Here is an 18,796-nt window from a genome sequence, read left to right as displayed (position 1 = left end):
CTACATTTAGAACAAACGGAAGCAACTGACAGATTAGGACTTCTTAAAATCTTTGCACTAAAAGGCCTAGCGTTCTGTTGGTACTTTATCTTAGGAAAAGAATTGAACTCCAGCAGAAACTCTTATCCATGGACCCTGAGGACACAGCTTCTAAATTGATGTAAGAAAACCAGACAGGAATGGAAGTTCTGTGCTGATGTTATCTCACAACATCCAGATTCTTTCAGCCATTAAAAACTCCTCCATTTTCCTTTGAGAAAAGGCAGGCACTGTGACTGGGGTATGCTGAGACATCAGGCACAGGGGTTTTTTGTTGACTAAACTGGTCACGGTCAGAGTGAGACAGAGAAATAGGACTGATACAAAATCTCTTGTAGAGCACAGAGGGGAATGTTTGCCACCTGTATTCTTCCCAATCAGAATTGGAAAAGACTACGTTATGGCAGCAAATGTGCTATTTGGAATAAGGAGGAATGATGCATCCTGTTGGGTAAAGACAGGGCCCATCCAGAAAAGTATTGTGAGATTGCAGTTGAGATTAAATATTGGGACAGAAGCTGTGAAGACAGAGATAGATACACCTAATCCTTGTTTTTGTCTCATAAAGAGACAGGAACAGACCATTCAGGCCTTCATGGCTTTCTAGTTATTAGTAGAAAGTCAATGACTGGTAAGTAGTTTACTGACCTCTGGACTTGCAGCAGGCCAGTTTGTAGAGAGATTATGGTGAATCAGCCCTCAGCTCAGGCTCTGTAAAGGAAGGGACTTCCATAAAGTCTTCAGTCCTGGGTCACAGAGTAGGCAGAAGTGTGTTATAACTGGGAGCCTGTGACATTGAGTGGCTAGATCTGAGACTGGAAAATCTAAAAACATAAGAAAGCATCTAACGAGGAGGCCATTTGATCCATCTCAATCAATTGCTGGATACTAGTTTACAGATTGTTTAAGCTTAATGAATCCAATTCTGCCACTTTTTGAATGATGCAGACTTTGAATGCGTGCTCGGTTTTGAAAACTTCCGGGGTAATCTATTGTAGACACCCCACCACTTTGTAAACAAGTTTATATTTTGATTTTCACAACTATGGCACTTTTTTATGATCAAGATAACATACAATTTTACAACACCAGACCTCAAGGACCCAGAACCCCAGAGCCATAAGAACCTCTACAAAATTTCACAGGATCTCAGAAACACTTCAGAATAGTGTGCCCAGCCAAATGTGATCGCTCTCAGGAGTGTGCCTCTCTGGAACAGAAGTACTTGTGCCTGGCAGGGATGGAAGAGAAGTGACCAAAATCTAGGCCCGGGCTGTGGAGAAACAGCCCTGTCCTCTGCAGCTCCAAGAGTGAAATCCCTTATCTTGTATCCTTCTGCAGAGATCTTTCAGAACAAATTTGAAAAGCAAAAATGCCAAGCTCGCCGGAAATATAAGCAAGTTCTGTGTTTTCAGAAGGAAGTTAATGTTCACAAGTTCTCTTTTTTTATTATTTGGCAAGTTGACTAGCAATATGAAAATAAGCCAATGTGTATCTTATTTGAAACAGTTATGGTGTTTCCTCTTTCACCTATAGCATGAGTGCTTGCTCAGTGAAGTGTGACATTGAGCACCAGAGAAGATTCTAGAGTGGTGAATACTGACAGGGTGGGACTGCTACCGCAAACAGTGGATTAGAAGAAGATTTAATTCAGTTTTATTGCTGTGGTAAACCCTTACCATTTTATGGGCTGCAACTGAGTCGTAGCATAATTAAGACGTTTTTTTTTTACTGTTATCCCTTATTAAAGCAACAGAAAAAAAAACATACTTCTCCTGTTGACAAGTGATGTGAAAATGATAAAATGGTGTTTAATTTTAACATCTGCTCTGTGACCTTATCAGAGTATCTCCATGTAGTATCTGCAGACACTTACGGATACTTGGAATTCAGACTTGAGGTCAATATTGCAAGCTAGCTCAAAGGGGAGATCTTTTCCGATCACACATGAACCACGCAGTTACAGAGAGCTGGAATAACTAGCAAAAAACAAATGAAATATTGAACAGGATTCTTGATATATACTTTGGTTTAATTTTAGTTGAGATAGAGCAATTAACATGTTTATGTGAACAACCTGACAGGTTCTGTAAAACTTGTGACTTTTTTAAAAAAGTGTTATTTAATTAGACAACATTAAACCATAAATTAAAGATAAGCATTTTTTATAAAAGGACAATCAAGCAAGGAGCATAAAAACAATATATAAAATAAACAAATGTATTGATTGGACTAAGATGAAACCTTAAATCAAAAGGCTGTTTTTTCCCCATTATCACTTTTATGCCAAAGGACAATTCTAGTGGTATTCATTGCAGAAACCTTTGCAGAAAAATACTGTACAAATGTCTGGACCAAGAAGTACAAATTTCAGCAAGGCGCATTTCTGTTGAAATACTAGAATAAGTGTCAGCTGAATCTTCAACATCTTTACATCAAACATATCTTCAACCACTGATACAAGCAGCTTTAGCAAAATGTGATTAAGGAACACTCAACTCCAGCATTTTGTACATTACTCAGATAATCTTGTGTAACAATTAATTTCCCTTCTTCTTTGTGAGATCATATTAGGTCTTATGTGGAAAGCTTTTTTATTATACTATTTTGCAATTTGTTGCTGATGCAGTTAACTTTTCTCTTGGTGAATCAAGCTTTTCAAACGTTTTAAAAACAACATTTTTCAGCGCATAAACTTGTCTTTGAGAATAATGTAATTTGGCAAACTGTCTTAATGTGTGGTGTGGTGAACTCTACTCTAAATCAGAACTAAGAACTTGAAACTAAGCATCAGAAAAGATTGGTAAAATCTATTTAAACAAAATCTTTCTAGTTCCTTTTCATTCTTGTACCATAAATGGATGTTTTCATAAAAGATCAGGTTTTCCACTTGATGAAACTTACAAATATGACAATAACAGTAACTGGGACCTTTCCCGTTTCCTTACTATACTATCGGGATCTGTTTGCCTGCTTATCATGATAAATATTGATACAGTTCATAAAGAAAAAAAGCTTGATTCCTTGTTGATTCACACTAACTTCCATAATTAGTAGCAGCTGTGTGAAAACATCTGAAGCCACATTCAATGATCCTCTAGTCCAAAGTACTATAGAAAAATATTCCTGGTTCAGGTTACGACTGAATTTTCCTCCACTGTATGATAACATGTTAATATCTATTCTATGAAATTTCTCAGTTCACTGCGAATAACTAGAAAATGGGACATTTCTTTTAGGTGATTCTATTTTAACAGATGCAAATTTTAAATTATTCACAACAAGGGTACCAAGAGGCTGAAGATAGACATCTGAGACTGCATACTGCTGAGAGCCTAATGCCACAACAGGAAAATGATTTCACTTATCACAGACTTCCAAAAATAAAAATGCACAACAAAATTCTCTATAAAACATCTTGTATCTTTCATACAATTATTTTGATATTCGTGATTACTATATGGTACCTTTTTACTACATAAACATAGTACAAAAGAACTGTAACACAAAATTAAAAAGGCTTCTTTCCTTCTGCAGTGCAGAAACAAGGCAGTTTTCAAATGGGCAGGAAGGGACATTGCACCAGGTTTAAAAAAGAAAAAACAGAAATTTGTGAATGAAAAAAAACAAACCATTCAGCTTCAACCTCTTTAGCCAGTGCTAAAAATGACCAAGTTTCTTACTGTATATTTAAACTTTATTTTAAAAAGAGAAAAGGGTGGATTTTGAAATGAAAACACCCTTGTCAAAAATATACCAAAAGAACCAGAACTCTGGAGGGAAAGTAAATATCTAGTGGTACAAGTGAACACTTTGAAGGCAGAGGGAGATACAAATCTCCAGTTTATCTCCAGTGTGATAGGCTTTCTCTGTCCACTGGGCTTGCGGTTACTAGTTGCAGTCACCGGCAGTGTTCCCCACCAATCAGAATTCAGATAAGATCTCTGCTGCTGAAATTCGTCATTTGCAGGGCTTGCTGTTAACTACAGATATCAACTCTGACCTTTCTCTTGTTCACACTACAAGGCAGTGTTCCTCACACCTCTGTCTACTGTATGTGCTTAAGTAGTGCAGGACATTGCAGATGGCAGTTGTATCGATCCCTTTCTGTTTCAGCTAAAGCCTGGTTTGAATTGTTAATGAAAAACTGGGATCAAGGTCAGTCTTCTTTTTGCAATTAGATTGCTCTTTTAAAAAAAAAAGATAAAAAAAGGAGAACAAGCTGATATACGCCTGCGCAGGAAGCTTCTCTTTACTTTGAGGAGAGGCCTATACTATGTGTATGCCATCTGATCAAATCACAAAACCCTGCATATGATTTATTATATCTCAGGTTTTTTTCCTCATTCCATCTTGCTTGTGCTATTCATAGAGTGTTTCATATTCATGTTTCAAGGTCCATAGGAGGAATAATGCAAAAGGCCCAAATGTAACAGGTCACTCACTGCAGAACTTGAGTTTTTACATTTGGATGAAAGCACTATAAAATCTCTGTAATCTTTGTAAAATAAAGGAAAGAAAGACTTCTAAACCCCGTCATGCACTACTGTAACTTGATAAGAATGGCCCATTTTGCCCTAGACATGTGACAAGGTGCTAACTCATTATGGAATGAAACTGTCAGTGTAATCAGTTGAAAATTAACAAGGATCTCTTTAAGAGAGAAGACTAACTCATCGTTATCCTGAAGGTGTGGAAGGAAGCCCCTGAGGAAAAGGAGAAACTCATCCTGTATTAAATCCCATTTTTAAGATAGGTGTTAGGGATATTTTGTTTAACATTTTTCTACATGTGTGCTCACATGTATCCATCTATCCCACCAGTTGTTAAAAAGCTGCTTATTCTTGTTCAGGACTGCCCAACGCAGAGGTGTTTCCAGAAGCACAGTGTCCGGCGCAAGACAATGTTGATGTTTAGTCCACATCGCAGGGCACAAACACACGAGCACAAAGGGCTGGCACGTCTTCGTAAGCTTCATGAGATGGGAGGAAGCCAGCACACCTTGCGAAAACCCTTGTGAACACAGGAAGAACATGCAAACTGCAAGACACAGGAGCTGGGAGGCAGCAGTGCTGACAGTCATGCCAAGGTCATGTGTAGCAGCCTTTAATTTGATTGCTACCACTCCTTGAAATTGTCAGATTAAACATGATCATGTTATCTATAACTATGAAAAGGGGCGAACTATCCAATCATCAAACTTTGACGCATGTTTTACTAAATTTGTGAAGCTTCATAGTGGACGTAGCACTTTTGGGTTAAGAAAAGCATCCATACCATTCTGATTGACCACAGCCTGTCCACAATGACTACAGTTTGTGAATAGTATGATGCATTTATATTCTCAACAGGAAAGAATGTGTTTTGGAAAAAAAAAGAAAAGCAAAAAAATAGAAAGATGATAGGGGATGCAGATATAAAGGAAGAAAAAGGATTGACTGCTGACTCTTCTAATTTCTCTGTAGGGCAGCATCCAAAGCTGGAATTACATTTGGGACTCCAGCCACAGACTTCTTACTTCCTTCGCCCTTCCAAACACAAAGTCACGATGAAACCATGTAGGTTGCTTTCTTTCCAAGTAAAGCCCTCCACTCGGAGAAAATATCAGAAATCTCATGTTCTCATTTTTCGCCCAAATATAATCTCAGCTGTGAACGCTACCTTCTCATAGTCGTTGGTATTTTTCATATTACTAGATTATTATTCTATTTCTTTATTATTATGATGATGGGTCACCTTCTGTCTACAAGAGCACACAGGGTTTCTTAGTGCAGGCAGGCTGGGGGTTGAGGAAGGCCCGTACCGCCTCTGCAAAAACCTCCTTAATGCCTTCTTGGTTGAGGGCTGAGCACTCGAGGTACTTGATGGCGTGGATCTGGCGAGCGAGCGCGGAGCCCTGCTGCTGGGTGATGGTGGTTTGGTTCTGCTCTTTGAGCTTCTTCAAGACCTCGGCGTCATTACGCAGGTCCTTCTTGGTGCCCACCAGGAGGATAGGCACATTGGGGCAGTGGTGGGTGACCTCTGGGTGCCACTTGTGCTTGACATTCTCGTAGGAGGGCGGGCTGGCGATGGAGAAGCAGATGACAAAGACGTTGGTCTGCGGATAAGAGAGGGTACGCAGGCGGTCGTACTCCTCCTGGCCTGCCGTGTCCCACAGATTTAGGCTAATAGTCCTGCCATCCACAGTTACCTGGGAGCTGTAGTTGTCAAAGACAGTGGGGATGTATTCTTTGGGAAAGGCATTGGTGGTGTAGGAGATCAGGAGACAGGTCTTTCCCACAGCACCATCTCCTACCACCACACACTTTATACTCTGCATTCTCACCCGTTCAGGACTTCAGCATCCTGCAAAAGACAAACACTCAATTAGCTTCTTTTCAAAATATCCATAATTTAGGCGTCCTCACTTATTCCAGGGTCACTGGCCAAGAACTCCTCAATATCAAGCACATTTTTCCATTTTAAAACTTCTGAAAATGATTCTTTTCCCCTGCTGGCTAGGAAACCTGAACCAGCCCCTGTCCTTCACGGAGGAAGTGTTTTATTCATTTAATACAACGAGCCTTGTTAACATGTGTTGTTACCACGCGTAACAAATAAAAGGAAAGTCAGACAAAAAGGCACTGGTCCCATAGTATTGTTCATGCAAATCAAGGATAAACATGGAAACAAGATACAGGAAAACATCTGAAATAAAAGAGGGTAGTTTTCCCATGGCCTTGTGCTACACGGCATGGTAGTTGAATGCTCATTAAAAACTAAAAAAAAAATGGTGCGTTCACACAATATTCAAGAGAGGTTTGCCCTAGAAGGGTGTTTTGTAAATGATCAAAAATGTGTGCTTGAGATACAAGTATAAACTATGGAATTTAAAATGAGGGGACACTTTTTAATAGTCTAGAACATGCTACTCAGTCTGTTTGTCAAAGCTTACACCCTAGCTTCATTCAGAAGTGCTTGGATCAGATCCTCAGATCGCTAGGCTACTAAAAACCAAATACATTAGATAGGCAGAATGGCGTTCTCCCATTTGTAACTTTTTTATGTTACTACGAAGATTTCAGGTTTGTAATAAGTTATTGTATTGATACACTAATGGGATTATACTAGCAATTAGGCTTTGTTAGAGAAAGTGAGCTGGTAAGTTGTAACCAATGTGTTTCTCTTTTCAGAAGTTTCCCTGTCACCTTTCTCTAGGTTTGAAGAAAATGAAGAGCAACAAAACTAGAAACTGAGCATGCATTTAAGGTCAGAGCAGGGATATTTAACAGCTAACATAATGCAGGGCATCAATTAAAATAGAAATAGCAGAAAAACGAGCTTGTGAATATGTTACTTTAATATCATTGTTTTACACTGTAGCTGCACTGTACAGAGTTTGGTTAGTAATGTTCCTTCAGAAAAACCATGTGACCTCCTACAGTACATGTTACTTTCTTCAAGATGGGATTTACAGGAAAAATGAAGGGCCCACCCTATCTCTAAAGCTTTGTAGTGTCACAACTCCAGATGTCAAACTCTAGGCACAAACACTTCAACAACAAGCTGCTCCAGGCATACATTTCATTTTGCTCGCCTGTTTTATGTCACTCCTCAAACAACATCATGCAAACTTTGAATGGATATTAAACTTAGTTGACAGAGAGGGTCACAGACAACGCATTTCCCAGCCCTAATTACATATGAACACAGATGCTGTCTTGTTAACACTATGACTGGACTGAATACTACTGGCTAGAAATGTGAGTGTTTAGTTCCAGCACAGTTCCTCAGGGTGGAGGGAGAATTTAGCTTGACCTCTCAGTGCCTCAGCTCCACCCAATTGAGTTTTACTGTATTTCGCTGCTGAGACATGGTCTGCACTAACTAACAAACACGAAGCCTCCTCAGAGAAACCAGGCCTGTTCAAAACAAAGATAAGCTCTGAATTTGATGGCGCTTACTGTAAATGTAAGCCCATAACTCAGATGAAAATGCCTGCTTTCTGTCAGTGTCTGGTGGCTTTTTGTTAGATCTTATCTCTTCCCTTGTTACTTTGGGGAAGTTTGCAGACAATAGAAAGTACGCCCTTCAATGCCTGCCTCATTCGCACTCTTGCCTTCGTTTAAAGCATATTTCAAACCACAGTTCGATAATATCGTCTTTGACACCACAAAACGAGGTTGTCTTCGACAGCCCCAATGCAGATGCAAAGAACCAGGGGAGGCCATGCTGGAAAAAAGACAGATTTTAGGGACAAGCCACCTGAAAATATAACAAAAGGAACTATCTGAGCCAAGAATCACAAAGACTCATTAACAATGTGGTTATTAAAGTTCAGTGTGCATTAAACCCAAAAAATGTCAGATGTGTCTATGCCAAATTCAATACATAGCATTAAATAATCAAGACAATCCTACGTTTCACTAAAGCTTTAAGTGGTGACTGCTAAGGGAGGAAATGGAGCTTTTGAAAGGTTAACCTAGTAATGATTAGAGAGGATGAATCCTGTATAGTGAAGGATCCAGGTTTAAGTCAAAACTGTGTGCATCAGTCTGCTGTTGTAATGTTTTCAAATAAATCAGTGTAAATACAACAAGCAGTAAATGTACAGCAGTATCAAATGACAGGGATACAACAGGGCACAATGTAAAATGCAGGAAGTTAAGTGCAGATGCACAATAAACAGTCAGCTTCAGGAACTGTCTGCCTCTTGTTTATTTGCACATAAGAAAACAACATGGTGAATGAAGGAGGAAATGCGTCACATGCTTTGATAAGGCTGGGGCGAGCAGGGTGACAGACTGAGGGAACTGAGCATTTTTAGTCTTGAAAAGAGAAGATTGAGAGGGGACTTCATACAAGGATTCAGAATCCTCAAGGACACTGATAAAGTCAATACGCTTGACTTGTTAAGAATGAACAGTGAAACAAGAACAACAGGTGGCAAGTATGTGGAAGTGCATTCAAAACTGAGAACAGGAGGCACTTTTTTACCAGGGAATTGTGGGAGTGCCATTTTGTTGAAGCTGATACTCTGCCGTCTTTCAAGAAATGGCTGGATGAGACTAATTGGAAAAAACAAAGGCCCAGATGTCTTCCACTCATCTGTAACTGTTGTCATGTTCCCAAGCTGTATATTTGTTTTTGCTCTCCATGCCTTAGTGCCTTCTGGCACTGCTGGGCACCCATGTTTTTTCATGTTAGCAGTTAAAGCCACATCTATCCTGCACTGATGCCCAAAGTCTGAAAGTCTGATACTCAAGACTCTTACTGAGAAAATAAGACGTCATGATGGCATGTGTGTGTTTCAGAGGACATACTGTCAATGTCTTATTCTCTCCCAGGCTGGGTTAGAGACTAAACTACAGCGACAGATTGTATTTTGCTAACATTTGACTAATAATGTAACAGAATGATTAAGTGTTAAAAATAAATCACTAGTATGAAAAAAAGAGTTCTGCGGGGATTGAAGCATCAGTCTTTCATTCGATTACATTCTTTTGCAGTTACAGTAATGTGGAGAGAGAACAGATTCTGGATCAATACATATTCCATTAGGTCAAAAAAAGAAAAACAAAAAGATGGAATGTCTTCCAAGTCAGTTATCTGGAAAAACAATAAAATATGTAATCACTATCATTCACTGAAGATGCATTACTAAATGATATATCCATGGAAACAGCACGGTACAGATGAATAAATGGTAGCTACTCTCTGGTTTCTTCAACTGAGGTTCGTCATTAACAGTACACCTAAGATGCTGTATGTCAAATTGCTTCTAAAGTTTTTTTAATCTTTTATGTATTTTTGCAGTAAAATGCAGGCCAATGATTGCCCGTCTAAGAATCATTCATTTTACTTTTGAATAGGTAAACATCCCAAATACATACAGATATCATGAAAAGTTGTCATCCATTTGTTTTTATTTAATATTAACTTCAACACATCAGCTCACTTGAGTGAAAGGTGTGTCAAAAGACACATTATCTTGCCATTCTGCTTACGGAACCTGAATGATTGTCTATAAGGAACTACACTTTTTTTTAAACTTTTTAAATACCAGTTTAAAAATTCTAACTCATCTGTTGTTAGAGTACTACAAAACTACATAATGAAAAACTAAAGGAGCATGAAAAGGAAACCTCTGAATATATGTACATCTAAATTCTTACATAATGTATATCCTCCACTATCTATACTTTACAGTATGCATGCCTGGGTGTCAGTACAGTATATGTGTTTTTCCTGCAATATTTTTATTTGTGCATCCTTTCGCCAATGCAAATAGTATTTTGCTGGTCAGAGTTCAGCTTCCGATTGCCTGTTTTACAAACACTTCTTCCTGTGAGCCAAATATTTTGTTGCAGTGTGTAAAAGATTTCCTGGCTCCCTGCAGGAGCGCAGCACAAGCATCTCACAACAACAAGAACATAAAACCGAGTCTAGGACCCTTTAACTAATGCAAGTTACTTTTTGATGTCTTACAAGAACATACTTGTCAGATGTTTATTCAAAGTCCTCCTAAGTAATTTTAGCTTAAACTATGTGGTTAAGCTGTGTGAGGTTCACTTCCACAAAGCATTCTAGCTTTCCGGAAAATGCATGCTGGTGCACATTTTGTTTCTAGTCTTATATTTCTAGTAAATTAAGCATACCAAGTTGTTTTCACCCCCAACATAACTCCTCAATGAACATCCTTTTATTTCTGTCAAGAGATTCTTCTTTCCTGCGTGCTGCCCACTATGTACTGAAATCGTACCATGGATTAAGCAGGCCTCATCACCTTCTCCCTGGCTTGGCCTCGTCATTCCTTCACATTTAAACTACACTGCCGAAGAGTTTAGAGTTCATAGAAAGCATCCTACCATATTTAAATGCACACTCCAACACCAGTTATAGAAATATATATTTGACTGCACAAAAAACAATATATTGTTCTATAAATAACTTTAGTGGAAAAGCAACTTTTTGTTACCTGTAGAATACAATCAATCATCAGTACAATGATTTAACACAATTTATTTCAATGCTGCACTTTCAGTATTAGCAGTGATCACATGGCTGCCACTACCTTTCTAGGTCACTTCCGGATGTTCATGAAGTTCTGTAAAACGGAGCACATAGGAAGTTTGTAAAAGTATTTTTTTTCTTTTTAAATTTTCTGACTTCTTTTTTTCGACCGAGTAACAATAAGTTTGTGTAAACATCCCCCCCCCCCTCCCCCACACACACACCCAAAAAAATATGGTCCTTTTTTAAAATTATTAAGAACAGCTGGGTCAATTTTTTTCATTTAAGGTTTAGGAACACATACCAAAATATAGGTTTTCTTTCAACACAACTCAGAAATGGTTTATTATAGTTTGGATTTTGGGAGAGGGGGTGGTGGAAGAAACACATTCAGACTAATTCATTCTGAAAGCAGAACACTGGACTCTTACCAGTCTCTCTGTGCTACAGATGTTCAACACAACAACAGGGAGATGTGATACAGCTCTGCCCATCCTCTGGAGAACAAGAACCTCCTAGTTCCACTTGGTGCTGACACTGGACTACAGCAGGGCCAGAGCACTCAAGTACTCATATGGGTACAGCCACAAACTCCCGAGAACAGCTTTACATTTGAAAAAGGTTTGCCGTACACATTCCAGAATGCATACTGCTACAGTATTTCAAAGGTCACAGAAGAGCTCTCACAGCTCTCAGGACCTCTGACATTGTGCTTCAGGTAGTGTTAGTTATGTCTGAGGCTGTAGTCATACAAAAGTGTGCAGCACTCCAGGTTTAACATTGTACAGTGCCACGTAGCGAATCTTCTTCTTCTGCCTTGAAGTAGGGGTTTACGGTGGGAGGAAATGTGTGCAGCATCCTTAGCTGCTCTCAGATTGTTTGCACAGCTCATGGCAAGGTAATGACAATGAACAGTACTGGCAAAACAAGCATGCACCAAGCGTATTTAAAGTAATCTTAAAACAAAATGACCCACAATTTTATCACAAGATGTAGTCAACTGGAGACACCTGGGCATAGTGTTGTGCCAAGTGAGAAAAAACAGAAGTCCCAGAAGTCCTCTGGCAATTGTATTTTCAAAGCATCATGTCAAAATTACAGCTGCCTACTTCTTAGAAGCAGGGGAGAAAGGAGATAAGAGGACAGGAAAGGAGAAGGGAAGAAACTCCAGTAAATGCAATATTGGCATATTACAAAACCAATGTTCTAACTGCAGAAAAGCAGAAGTGAGTCTATGTGTGACACAGAAGAATGAGATACAGTAGGGCAAAGTGCCAGTCAGGGCACTAATGGCAGTGAATTAGTGATGTACACTGTATCAGCCTAGCAAAACCACTTGCATCTTCTGATAACACAACACGGAGCAGAGCTAAGCTGATACAGGCTGCTACAGCTGAACCACAGAAGCCCTGTTATAGAACTTCATACCACAACACATCACAGCATACAGTGTTTATATATACTGTACATAAAAAGGAGCTCCTTATTGATAGTCTTCTATTTTTCCTTAAACAGCTTACAAGCTACAAATTCATGGTCCATAACAACTTTAGTAGCGCCTGAACACCTACGGCCTGTGCTCACAGTGTTATACAGCAGTTTCAAAAGAACAACAGCATAATTTCACCCAGCAAGGGCTTTTAGAATTAAACTTCACTAGCACGTATGGTCGAAAAAGAACAGTACATATGATTGTTAGACTCACCAGGCACGTGTTAAGATTTCCTCTTCATTAATCACAATAATTATTTGGTTTGTAAATTATTTTTATAAAAACAACTGTTTGGATCTGTGCAGCAATATTTATCCCAAAGGATCCCACGGCGTTTCACATCTCTTCACATCTAGGAAAACACTTGCTTGGCTGCTGATGTAGGGCAGCAATTCTATTATGTACCAGCAACCCCACCCGCACAGCAGATCAGAGGGAGTTAACTTAATTTGATTGGTGAAGTGAGAAATTACTTCTCCAATCTTAAGGAAGAAATATGGAGAAGCTAGATGGCGCAAGCTCAAGGTGAAATGTAGCCAAGACACCAGGGTAAGCTGCCAAACTCTTCCTAGCAGTTCCCTAGGACCTTCCATGGCCAATCTGCAAGTCATCAGTCATTTCATCCCAACAATGGCACCTCCTACAGCACACCATGCCCCGTCACCATACTGGGATAGTGGTTAAGGGAAACTAGACATCCACTGAGGTGCACACATTCACAGACAGCTTAGCCTTCTGCTCAAACAGGCAATTTTCAGACGAATTACAACTGCCTTCACAAAGAATTTACCAGGGCACGATGTCTGCATTTGTACTGTTATGTTTCCTTCTATAAAACCAATGCAGGTGTCCAAATCAAACCCAAAACGCTGCACACTACAGTACGGCATGTTTATCGCACATCATCGGGCAAATAATTATGTTTTTTTTTTAAGTTTTTCAAATATCTTTTTTTTTTCCAGTCAAGATCCTTAATTATCCTTTGGATCGGATAAGCACACTATGACAGATGCCTAACAAAGATGTGGTGCAAACATTCAAAGCCAGGAGGCAGGATTGTTGTCAAGAAGAGAGTCTGCTGGCTGCAGGCCAGTCCACATCAAACCTCATGGCCAGCTATCATAGGTCCTGCTTATCATTTTTCACGAGGTCATTTAGCTGCTTCGCAGTTATATAATACCAGGTATCGTAATAGAATCTTCTAGTATGATACCTGTTTTACCACGATAAATTTTAGAACTGTAGAACAGTTGTCCAGTACGTGTACTTGTTCAGTCAAAAAAAAGATTCAGAGAAAATTCAGAAAACCATACAGCTCTGTGCTTTTAAGCTACAGATGAGTCCTGAAAACCAGACGCCATTTGGTATAAACCAAACAATGAAACAATACCTTTAAAGTTTAAGATAAAAACAGGAAGAGTCTTAACTTCAGTTGCTTTGGAAATAGAAAGGTTTCTCAGCATCAAGGGAAATAACACAGTTCACTGGAAAAACTCTTTTTAAGACATTTTATGCTGAACAGATCAAACAAAATTGCTACTGCTGTTCCATCTTTTGAAAACACATACTTTTTATAAACCTTTTCTACTGTCCTTCTTCATACATTATTATTGGGCTTTTGTGACTTCAGAATTATTTTGTGTGAGCAGTTAGCAAACATCAGCCATACAACATGTTTTTTATTTACAGCTCTAAAGGATGCATTATCCATATTTTTTGGAACATTGCAGTACTGTAAAAAGGATAAACACATGAAGGATAAACAACCCTGTGGAGTAATGTTGCTGAAAACAACATGCCTGTATTGATTAATCAGAATCACAGGTTAACACCTTAAATGTCGTGTACATTAAGATTAAGTGTCTTTAGTTGATCTGTACAAATGTACTGGATTTTAGGGACAGAATAACTCATTTTCAGAAATGACTTCATTAGGCAACGGGATACTTTGTTTGCAGAAATGTTCCCCACTTTTTGTACCACTCTATAGTTCTGGGGTCCTTTATTATTTTAGGTCTATGGTAAGCATACCAAGCCATTATAGCCAAAAACCACACACAAACATCCTTCATAGGCTTGTGTGCAGTCTCTTTTCCATTTTTCATTCCAGAATTCATTTTCTCTAAATCCACCAAGAGTATGCACTCAAACTACATTATCAAAACATGAGCAGACACATAGGGTTGGTGTTAACATAGTAAATTCAAGATCCCTTCAGCCAAGTTAACACTAACCCTAATTTCTTGCAGTCAGTGGGAAATTCTGGCTGTAAAGCTATAAAAGTATCACAAAGACTCAGAGATCAATTTGGAGCACAGAGCAATACTACAGAAGATATTATCTATAGCATAGTGGTAGCACTAGATAGATACAATATAGAGGAATGAATATATATATATATTTATTTTTGCTGTGCTGCTGTGACCTAAATATCCTTCTAATTCCACTTTTTGCACATATAAATTCAGTTAGTAGCCATGACCGCCCTCATGGGTGCCTAATGCCCTGAAAATGTAAGAGCTAATTAATATTCAATCCCACAATTTGCAGCAATTGCAGCCTCTTAGAATATACCCAAAATAGACTGACATGTAAGTAAAACAGATAGTCATTAGAAGACATCATTCTTTTAAGTCTCTACATTGAAAGCAAGGCTGATTAGGATGTATTATTTATCAGAATTATTGTACCTTTTCCACATCTGCAAATAATTAAAAAAAACCTTTGTGTGCATTTGGTAATAAGACGAAAAAATGCCTTCCCTTCACAAATTACTTCGTGGGAAATTGACACGTGACCAAGAACTGGTATCTGGCCATTGCTGGAAAGCTTGCTAACGTGAACATGTTTCAGTTGCACTCATTAATATTGTTAAAGGTCTCTAAATGTCCATCAAAATCCAACTACTTCACACTGTTGGATAGCTCTCTCCCATACAGCTGTCTAAATATTTCAACAAAATGGTTTCACCCTCTTAGCCAACCCCCTTAGACAACCCTAGGTTGTCTTACAGATCTGCCCCCTTGGGTAAATCAGTTACATTTCGAACACAGGCAGATTTTTAAAATGCTTGGAATTTGATTAGAACATCTGCTGATACAAAACAAAACACCGTGGTAACAAGCAATGAATTCTTCAGCTTTTAAATCAAGTAAAAATGATACTTTATTTTTAGTTTCGGATAGAGATATTTCACTCAATGTACGCATGATGTCCATTTCCCAGACCTGACAGGAAACAGTCTATATGGGAATCCTACTTTGGTTGCACCACCAGGCAAAACAACATGGTGATACTCTTGCTTCCTTTCTGCAGTTCCTATGAGAAACCTTTGAGACTTCTTTTCAGACATTAGTGTGGCTGGAATATGTTCATTAAGAGGGCAAGCAACAAACCAGAATGAACAAGACAGTATCCCGCAGGACACATATTTTAGGTCATGAAAAAAGTGAGAAATTAAAAGTACTTAAAAAGTGATGCGTACGGTACACACAGTATGCATTGTTACATAAAGTATGGTCTACAGTAACGTTCTTGTGCCACATTAGACGGCATAGCCAAACCATAACAGTTTTATTTCATGAGAAAGCAGAAACTAGCTGAGGAAAATTACTAGCAATAATAGCTTCCTCTAGAATCCCTCAAATAACTTGTTTTTCAAAAAACTCTGATGTCTCAATGTCTTAGCATGCGTTTCCATGCAAACAGACCGCATCGTTCAAAAATGCAACAGTGAATCTAACTGACTCAGGCTTTCTGTTTGTCTTGCAAGGTCAACGTGACACCTCTCTTGCAGTCTGTGACATTGTGCACCTTTAAAGCACACTGCCACCAGAAGCTTTCTCCTGTACCTGTACATCAATAGAGCCAACGTGACAGTGAACAGTGCGCGGTTGGTTAACGCCTATGATGGAAGTACAGGAGTCTTAGAGGCTAAGTCATAGATGCATTTTCCCCATACTCAACAACTGTAAAGGCATAATCCAAATATTGAGTTAATAGCTCCTTTATATCTGTTAACTAACATTTCCACATCTGTTTTCATCTTGGAGAGTGCACTTCTCCAAGCTGCCTGCCTGTACAGTAGAAATAAAGAGACCTGCCAGTCTTAAGCCCGTAGCAAAGGAATGAGTGTTTTAAAAGCTGCTACGTACAGTAGATAAGTGATTTCTTAGGAGCACTATCTTTCCAGAGTAAATATGTCATGGAGAGCCATAATGGAGACTTCCCTAAACTGCCTTGACACCATGGCCTGCAAAGACAGTTCATAAAGACTCGGCAGTTAAGTGATGATACAAGCTTAGGCCTCTTATTCTAAACTGCAAATGGCCTGAACTTGCCTCTGAATGTTTGTGCCACACTATAAAAACTGCTGGCTCTGAGGCTAACTAAGTTGGTAGCACCTGGCTTTGTTCAATAAAATGATCTAAACTGAGAACTTTTAAAGCTTGAAATGCTCACAGTACCAGTATACTCCACTATCAAGCATAAAAAATGCAAAACATACTGTAAGACTTAGCACATACCAAGAGTGTAATTTTACACTCTTTCAGAGAGAAGACTACAAGGGTCCTGATTCAAAATCCTCAGAGGCACTTACAGTCAACGCAGTGCACTTCTTTAGAATGAACAGCAAAATATAGCACAAGTGGAAAATAGGTGGCATTTCTTTACACAAAAGGTTGTTGGAGAATGGAACAAGTTACTCAGCCATGTTATTGAAGCCAGAATTCTGGTTTCTTTCAAGAAAAGACTGAATGAGATGCTCTGATCTATTAGTTGCTACTAAAGGAGATGGGTTGAATATCTTAATCTTAGTCTTGTTTTTAATAGTAATGCTTTGTTCGAAAGTAGCAAACTTTGAGGTATACAATGTATTTTATTATTTGTGTAATCAAGTTCGGTGATACAGGGGTGCAAATCAAATGGAGGTCATTTTAAATAAGCAACGTATTTAACAAATTGGAATTTAGATTTCGTTTTTCTTCTGGTTTTTGTATTTCTAACAATAACGGGAAGTTGCATAACAAATGTTTGATGTTAAATAAAATTAAAGTGGTAATTTCTTTTTTGAGAGACTTTTCTTGTTATTCTAAAGAAGAGTGTATTAAGTACACGTGGGATTGGGGTACACAAACATTTAGGTATAAAAACTAGTTCATTCAGGGAGTGGCTCTTGACTCAAGATTCTAACTAAATTCAAAATAGAGGAACCAATTTCAGCTGACAAAAAACGGCTCACTGAAACTTTTCTTTACCAAAAACATAAAATCGTCACATGAGCTTTAACGTTTCGTTGAATTAAGTTTATTCAATTAACGGCCTTATGGCCAAATTACATTTTAGTTTTGTAACCTCGGTCGGTAACAAATTGCACAGTGAGGCGTATGCCTGCGAAACCGTTAATGTACCAGCCTAGATTCGCTCAACTACTGACAAAACAAAACTGAAACTCCTCTGCTTAAGAAGCAGCATATGTAATATAACAGTTACTAGACATCTGAACAAGTATCGGTGAAAGACTGTCATCTTGTTGTCTTTTTTAAACAAAAGCATGGAAAATAGGGAAAAAAAGAACTCACCACACATAATCTTGTTTCTGCGAGTACTTCTCCCTATTGGATCCCAGGCTGAATATCTTTACTGAATGTCTAGTTGAGCAGTCACTCCTCTTGCTCTGTGAAGGAAGTGAAGTGTAATATCAGGGGAGGAAGTCAAATACAAAAAAGGCATTGCTCTATGAGGAAGTATATTTGCAAAGTATATATGTATATATGCGTACTTGACATCTATGCAAAACACTGAAAATAAATCTGGTGTAATTGGCGGATTCTAGATAACACATTACCCTCCGTCTCCTCTCGTTTACTGATGATACAGTGCTACTGTTGCGGATTAAATAACAACTGCATGCTGTGGTGCATATACAGTATATAGACAAATAACATTTACAAAAGGAAAAAAACTCACCATTTATACTTTACACTTTTCCAATGTCTTAGTCAACATTGCAGCGCTTCATTCTATCCTCTTGAAAGCAAAAATTATAATGTCTAGTTACAAAACTTAGAACTACGTATTTTTCATTCATCCACACCCACCGCCCTCTGCGTCAACATTTTCTATTTTACTACATAGATTTAAAACCTTAACACCTTCATTCGTTCAGCTTTACACGCGTTTCGCCGCATTTTGCTACATGGAGAATGATCCAGAAGGATAGTGCCAATTATTTTCACGTATTAATTGTTGTTTCTGTCAAATAAAAAGTCT

General features: G+C 38.5%; 1 protein-coding gene across 2 annotated transcripts; it reads right to left on the bottom strand.

Moving 5' to 3' along the window:
• Positions 1 to 2,050: 2,050 nt before the first annotated feature.
• On the bottom strand, positions 2,051 to 18,512 carry rhogb (ras homolog family member Gb). Of its 2 annotated transcripts, XM_088639352.1 has the most exons (3): positions 18,494 to 18,512; positions 18,106 to 18,200; positions 2,051 to 6,384 (listed from the first exon to the last, which is right to left on the bottom strand). In XM_088639352.1, exon 3 carries the CDS (start codon positions 6,356 to 6,358, stop codon positions 5,783 to 5,785), a length of 576 nt encoding a protein of 191 aa, XP_088495478.1. In that variant the 5' UTR covers positions 6,359 to 6,384; positions 18,106 to 18,200; positions 18,494 to 18,512; the 3' UTR covers positions 2,051 to 5,782. The 2 variants fall into 2 exon arrangements, with proteins under 2 accessions (XP_088495478.1, XP_088495479.1); XM_088639353.1 differs by lacking the exons at positions 18,106 to 18,200; positions 18,494 to 18,512 and adding an exon at positions 12,737 to 12,889.
• Positions 18,513 to 18,796: the final 284 nt, after the last annotated feature.

Source organism: Lepisosteus platostomus, chromosome 7 (genome assembly GCF_059453375.1).
Source record: "Lepisosteus platostomus isolate fLepPlt1 chromosome 7, fLepPlt1.hap1, whole genome shotgun sequence".
NCBI lineage: Eukaryota > Metazoa > Chordata > Actinopteri > Semionotiformes > Lepisosteidae > Lepisosteus > Lepisosteus platostomus.
Note: the sequence above shows the minus strand (reverse complement) of the source record. Positions and strands in the feature narration are given on the sequence as shown.